Source organism: Montipora foliosa, chromosome 7 (genome assembly GCF_036669935.1).
Source record: "Montipora foliosa isolate CH-2021 chromosome 7, ASM3666993v2, whole genome shotgun sequence".
Lineage (NCBI taxonomy): Eukaryota > Metazoa > Cnidaria > Anthozoa > Scleractinia > Acroporidae > Montipora > Montipora foliosa.
This window is the reverse complement of record NC_090875.1, coordinates 22,098,946-22,106,445: the sequence shown is the minus strand read 5'-3', so window position 1 is coordinate 22,106,445 and position 7,500 is coordinate 22,098,946. Positions and strand designations below refer to the sequence as shown.

Here is a 7,500-nt window from a genome sequence, read left to right as displayed (position 1 = left end):
ATTGTATAAGTATCGATATGATGTTATGTTGATTTGTAATGAGAAACTCAATAAAAATCAATATAATTTTTACTCCAAACGTTTGACAATGTGAATCTTTCGCAACTCCACCACAACAAGACAGCCGCGGTCACGCACGTTAACCTCGTCTGCTACGAAGATACACCGGTCTGTATCCTTTTCCCAGTCTCTTTAATTCACAGTAAGTGGCTTTTGGAGCTTGCTATTCTGGAGTTCTTCAGGTGAAGCGAGAGATGGGGTAAATGGCCTTTTTTTAAAAATTTTCTCTTCACACTTCCGACAAGAGCCGATAACCAGGGGCCTACAACTCCAATACTAGGTTAGCCTGATTCTCAGACGGTCCAGGTCGCTGGTGTCACGCACTCTTCTTCCCGTCGGGAAAGGGAGAAGAGTGCGTGATACGAGCGACTTGGGATCGTCTGAGAATCAGGCTAATACTAGGTCTGTGGAACGGCATTTTCAATGATCAAGCTATTTTTAGACGAGTTCTTAAATAAGATTTCGCTTGCACGAGTGACCATTCTCAATCCCATAGGTAATAATTTCAAGACTTGTGATTAGCTGGAAAGGTCTGGTTTCGCGGGAAAATCATCTAAAAATAACTCGGCCTGTAAAAAAATATCTGTCAGGATATAAAATCTCCTCTCTAGGGGAGATCCAAGATTTCGTTAAGGTTCTGGTGGGAAGGGGACTTACGGAAGTGTCCGTCCGAGGCAAATCCTTCCAGATGGCCAGGGACTTCCCCCTCTTGGAAATTTTGAATATTTTTTACGTTGCCTTAAGCTAAATTTCAAGGGTTTTGAGAGCTCATAGATGGTTTTCACACTGACCTCATCAAATTCTAAAACCAAAACCGTAAGGGGTTTTAATTTTTATCTTTCGCAGGTTGAAGATGACCTACAGGTATAAATCTTTTTTCAAGTTTCGAGTTCCATGACGTCTTTCGTTTCGAAAATACAGCATTTTGCGTGACACCATGGTACAAAGTTATTTGGTTGAAAAAAATGTCTATGCCTATGAATCTCAGCAGTCTAAGCGTTTCAAGTACGTTTGGAGATGTTTTCATACACATGTATTTTATCTCATTAGCGAAAAGCAAGCGCTTTCATTGCTAAGTGAATTCCAGATGTTCGTGTGGATTTCTGGCCGCCATATCGGTGCACAACAGCGGTGCGCCAACATCGCGGCTCCATACAAAACTCTATAAAGTTGCGTGAAACGCTTCGACAAATAACTCAGAAACGGTTTACCGCACAGACCTGAGAATTGGTGAGGTGATTTATAAATGTGTCTGCTACGACATTCCAAGTTTTTGCCTTATTTCATGGAACGGTTTCGACTTTATTTTTTCGTTGCGTGACAGTGAAAACAACCTATTCTTAGTTTGCTTAGAGCATAGTTAATCGAGGGACTGGTTATGAAACCTTAGAACTTTCAAAAACGAGAACAACGTTGTTGCAATCGATGTTGAATTGACCGTGATCCTGCAAAATCTTTTGTTTTCGCTTCGCACGGGTTCGCAAAATAGTTGCGCATAATTTAATCGAAGGATTTGATTGGTTATCTTCTCGAAAAAAGGTGTGTTTTGTGCATGCAGAATCAAGGTCAAAATACGGTCAAAAACATGAAACAAAGGAACTTGTCCAGTTTCATAACCATCTCCATAGACCTTATTCTTAAATGGCGGTCACATTTATAGCTCTTTTGTACACGTGCAAATTACCCTACCAAGCCTCATTTTAGAGCAAGAATTCTTTTCAATTCACTGTTTCACTGTAGGGTATCGAGGCTTGGTAGGCTAATTTTCACTTCGACAAAAGAATTATAAATTGACCGCCATTTATGAATAAGGTCTATGCATTAACTATGCTTAGAGCGAGTTTCAATCGAGTGTCGTAAAACCAAAACCAAAGTAATTACTTTGGCCAATCAAAAAGGACGGAAACAACCCAGTAAACTAATCAAAACTCGAAGTAATTACTCGTAGCCGACACAAAGCGCTGGAAAATGTGCACGCGCAATTCGCTAATTACTCTTTTTACTTTTACTGCAAACACGCGTGCACGACAAAGAGTATAGCACATTTCCTCGCCCCATTCTTCTAGCGCGCTGGTGGCTCCGGCCTCCGGTTCGATTACCCAGAACAAAAGAGTCTGTTCCCAGGCTAGACGAATAGCAGCAAAATAAAACACAAAGTGGCCTCAAAATAGTTCTGCTATTTTTCACAATAACGAGGTGTGAAAATAAAACATGTAACTAATCTCGTTCCCAGGGCTTTTCACCCAATCTCGGCGGTGAAAAGCCCTGGGAACGACGTTGAAACTACGAGATTCGAGAAGAATTGGTGATTTAAAGACACTCGTGATTTTTTTAAAGTTCTCAAAGTGGACGAACCATTGGTAACTTTTAAAACATCACTCGTTCCGATTTACTTCCCAAATGCACTCGAGACCGTGCAATATTATTATACTTCACTTTATCTTTGGAGGCTCCTATGACCGGTGCTCTTTGTGTTCTATTTTTTTAGCTTTTTCTTGTTTGGAATCACTAATTCACGAGATCACGTCCTAAATTGAGACTTAAATGAAACGCACTAAGGCCCGTTTTAAACGTCGCATTTCACATGTGCCGAATCTAATGCAAATGAAAAAAATCGGTATCTGCTATTTTCGCCCAAGTGCATCAGATTCGGCACATGTGAAATGCGACGTTTAAAACGGGCCTTAAACACTTAAATTAGTGAATCTAATGCTGGGGATGAGAGGGCAGGCTTTGGAAATTCTCTATACATGCTGTTGATGTAAATTAATGATTGAAATATACGAGCAAACAAAAACTAACTAGTTCGTACAACGTAGGTAAATGAATGCGATGTCCACAGTAAAGGGAAATAAGGTGTCATGATTGTGTATCATAATCCAGTGTTCAAAACCTAAATTTTGTTATCTGAAGTTGATATTGTTTGTCATTTTTAAAGTAGTGTAGTTTGTCCTTTAGTGTTGTTATCCAGCGATCCCACACTACGTACCTAGACTAGCTCGGCTATTTGCGTGTAGATTGGCCACCGTCTGACGAAGGGCTAACGCTCGAAACGTCTGCTTTTAGAATCTCTGTACGGTGGCCAATTTACATTATCAACTCCGTTGATAAAACCAAATTTTTGTATACTACTTCCCCACTAACGCAGCCCCACAGTTTCTTTAGAAACTACCCCCTTCATTATTTGTGTGTAGTGTGTGTATCTAAACCTATTTGTAGATTAATCATAACCATTACAATTCTTTCAAATTTGATTGGTGCATTAACTGCTTTATTTTTCACTAATTATTGTGAAGGGTTGAAATCGGACAGTGAAATCGGACAGTTGGCTGTAATCAGATACCTGAAATCGGACAGTTGCATCAGCCAATCACAGTAAGTGCACTCAGCTTTATCCACCAATCACAGAATTTATCACAATAACCATAGCAACAACCACTTATCCTACCAAACTGGGGATTTCCCAAAGTGGACGAATTTGTAACACGGTGAAAATAGGGTGCATTAACTTCGTTTGCTCGGAAATTGTAATGGTTATGATTAATTGGTAACAGGACTTCGTGCTCTATATACAGGACTCCTGCTATATATGCGGTGGTCCGATTTTGTAAATCACTCGTATGATTACAGACTGAATTGGACTCCACTCCGTTCTATTACCATAAAACAATATAAAACAATAAATTAAAAAACAACCAGGCCGGATCTGCTTGGTTCACGTTCTTGGTAGATGAGGAGTTCCAAAAAAGCCGTCCTTTTACTATACTAAAAATGCTTTAAATGTAAAAATTAAATCAATTATAACCATTGCAATCTGTGGAATCAAGTATGCCAGGGGTTCTTTAATAAGACAAGTCGTTCACGATGGCAAGGAAATGAAATTTCCACTCGCCGTTCTATGGAACTAATTAAAACCAGAATGACAAATTTTTTGCGAGCGATAATTGACGAGCGTCACGCTGCGCATATGTGCGATTTTCTCGCGAACTTTTGTAAGTTTACCCCTTAATGCATTTCTATCTTTTAGCACATAATTGAAAAGCAAATGAAGGCATAACATTGTAAATTAATTTGTCTGCACCAGTTTAAATTAAACTCAATCCTATTTGAGGAATATTTCACATCTAAGCCTAATTTTATTCCATCGGGAAGGTGCTAATTACTAAATTTGAAATTCGTCATTTAAATTTTATCTTTTTGTACCAAGAAGGGATCCACTGCAGTCCACGCTTTCATCTGGGAGTTTTATTTCAGAGTTTTAAGATGATACCTCTTTTGCTGTTCAACTAAATCAAATCGATGGGGTCGGTACTGGTATTTTTTTAGCAAATCCTCGATTGAAGACGAAGAAGGTGTACTTAAACACGATTTTTTGTTAGGATAAGCCACTTTAGCTTTCGGTGACGAAGTGTCAATTGCTGGCAGTGAGAGCAGTTGCTCTTCATTTGTCCACTTCGCTTCATCTAAACGTTTCTGTATCGCTTCATTCATTCGTTTGTCCTGACCACCATTCCCTGAATGGTTTCCTTGTTTTTCGAAGTCCGCATTGCGTTTCAAAAAATCCATATATTTTTTGCCGTCTTGACCATATCCGGCTTCGCTCTTTATTTTTAATATCCTTTTCTTTGCATCTCGTTTGTGCGTCATAATATTACAGCTGTGCACCACGTCCACATTTTGTTGCGCGTGGCAGTTATCGCCTTCAGTGGAGTTTTCCTGTCGTACGATACAGTTTCCCGGCTTCGAAAACGGAGAACGAAACGGCTTTGATGCCTCAACAGCGCGGTTTGAACCGGTAGAACTAGTTTTCTTCGATACACTGCTTTTTCCCGAAGTCGTATACCGTACCTGCGTTGGTAATATTGCATCATTAAATACTGTCCGCTTTCCTTTGAAATTCTTTCTCGTGGAGCCTTTTTCAAGTTGTTTGTAAAATGCATCCTTTCCGAAAGGTCCCTCGGCGTCCTGAGAGCTGCTTTTTGTGCCGTTACAATGATCAATGGATAACAAAGCATGATTCTCCGTCAGCTCTAGACCAGGGCTTTCAAGTGCTGCACGATCCGTCTTGGCACGCAAACCATTGGAGAGTAAACTCTTTGTCTTTGTATTGGTAACATCGTTTGTAATACCACCAGCACTTACTGAAAGGCACGTACACGTACGCGCTAAAAAAGAGTTTGATTCAAAAATTCGTACTGTATTATTTGATTCTGCCTTAAACGTTTTTTTATCGTCTTGTGTTTTGTGTGCTGTTATCACTGCAGTGTCAAAGTTGTTTGGTTTGAAGGTCTGTGTTTTATTTGTCACAACTTGATCTTCTCCTTGCAATGTCGTCGTTCTCGGCTCAGAGGCTTCTTTAGTTATGGCTAAGCCTATTCCAAAATCTTCAAGGAAATCGAAGCTCAAATCCTCATCGTATATGTCATTAACTGGTTGTCCCAGAAAATCATCTCCATCACGATAAAACAGAGGACTTGAACACAGAGAACGAAGATCATAACTCGGGCTGCCCATTTCCTCTTAAGACTCTGTGTGTAGCTTCCGTGCGTCAGGCGACTTAAAAACAAAATCATCAATCCTTGGAATAAAAAGGGATTGTTTACACGAATTAAAAAAACTCATCAGCTGCTCATGTTTCCATGGAAACCAATTTCTTTCATTCTAAGGCAGTTTCAATAGAAATTTAGTTTACAATGACATAAAACCTTTGTTCTCATGCCGGTGTGTTGCGTAAAAGTCCTTTTGCCTTGTAACTATCAAGCCTTCAAGTTTGTTTCACTGAAGGCAAAATTAATTTTGGTTTTCGATTTACAAAATGAGGCGGACAAAAAATTATAACCAAGCTGTCATTTTATTCAGTTTTATCCTCCGTTTCAAATAATTCAATGGAGAATGAATTTAAAAAGCGAGAAGGCATACGCATGGTGTTTAATGGTTTCTCTTAAACGATGACCCGGAGTAATTGATATTGCACGAAATTTACTAAACGCTGCCGGCTATTGGCATGATTTTAATTTTTTTTTGGCTTAATTGAGTTTAATTAATCTTTGGAATCATTATGGCCTTAAGCTGTTCGCTTAAAAGTAAATCGTTAATGATTTTTCTACAGGCTTTCGGGTGAATGGTGAAAAATGGCGAGACGCGAAGGGTCGGAAAAAGGCACCCCCTTAAAATAACCTGCTCTCAAGCAACTCGACTGGTTTATCCTCTGGATGGTAATTATTTTACCTCCACCCCTGAGCCTGACAAAACTCTGCGATAATAGGGCCGTTTATACGAGAGAAAATAAGCCGCGGCTTACTCTGGCCGCGGCGTACATTATACGCGAAAGGAACTATTCAAGTTATACCAGTATAAATTCCCATGAACGTAGATTTTGTACCATTTATACTGGGTGTTCGCGTCTTATGTAAGCCGCGGCCCGAGTAAGCTGCAGCTTATTTTCTCTCGTATAAATGGCCCTAATGTTTGGCGAACCAAACTACCATGTCATTTATTCAACTTTTATAAACACAAATTGACTTTGATTGTATAAAGCTATGGCACCAAGCCGGACACAAAAACCTCTAGAAACCAGCGTTTGTCCCCGAAGGCAATGATGTTCTTCCCCTGGGAGTTTCAGGGTGTCCTGTCTAAAACGCTAAAGAGAAATATACAGTGGTCATGATTAAAAAGCACTTAGACGTAGACAATCACCACAGGGTTTTAGAGTATGTGAAATTATGATCTCTTTACATGAAATGATCTTACCACAGGTGCTCCAAGCTCAGTGTGAGACATGGCCGATAAAAATATAAGGATTTGTATGGGAATCCCGATCATGAAAAGACTTAAGAAGATTATTATATGAAAATTCTCATCTAAAAATCCTCAGTGTGAGACATGACCGATAAAGATAAGGATTTGTATGGGAATGATCCCGATAAAAGACTTAAGAAGATAATTATATGAAAAAATTCTCCGTTTGAAAAGCCTTACCTTATTGCCATTGTGGGATGCTTCCTTCCTGTGTGTGTGTTTTTTTTTTCCATATTCAACGCGATTTTAGGCATTTTCAATTCCTCGGTTGTCAACGGCATATTTCAAACTACCAAGGCTGCACATTCCATTCTGGGGAGCCCACCAATGTGAGTCTAATATTCCTGGATAAAGTGTTCCCACGGTTACAATTCCACATCGGAATCACCTGACAAATATTAAACATTTCAACCCATCAACAACGCAATATTAGCCTCAGGTAGTGTGGTTTGTTCACTCCGGCAAAACCAAAATACAGTTTCGGAAGGTTGTTTTCCGAGCAATGGTTTACAAACTGAGCCCTAACTGGTGTAGCCTCCTTCGCAGCCGTTTTTAGGCGACGACCGAGCCTAATTTTCGAAAGTCCCGAAGACTTTGCGGGCCCGAAAAGCCATTTGTGAAAATGCCTACAGCTTGTTTTGG

The 7,500-nt window shown here is 39.7% G+C and overlaps 2 protein-coding genes across 2 annotated transcripts in view; one reads left to right on the top strand and one right to left on the bottom strand.

Annotated features, from left to right (window-relative positions):
- LOC138011347 (protein rolling stone-like) overlaps window positions 1-79 on the top strand; it is a 6,944-nt gene extending 6,865 nt beyond the window's left edge. The window contains exon 2 of the mRNA XM_068858316.1: window positions 1-79. This exon is cut by the window's left edge and continues 2,367 nt beyond it. The gene's annotated coding sequence lies outside the window, so the exon portion shown is untranslated.
- Window positions 80-2,928: 2,849 nt separating this feature from the next.
- Window positions 2,929-5,638, bottom strand: LOC138010424 (uncharacterized). Its single transcript, XM_068857380.1, has one exon. The coding sequence runs from the start codon at window positions 5,572-5,574 to the stop codon at window positions 4,306-4,308; it is 1,269 nt and encodes a 422-aa protein (XP_068713481.1). The 5' UTR covers window positions 5,575-5,638; the 3' UTR covers window positions 2,929-4,305.
- Window positions 5,639-7,500: the final 1,862 nt, after the last annotated feature.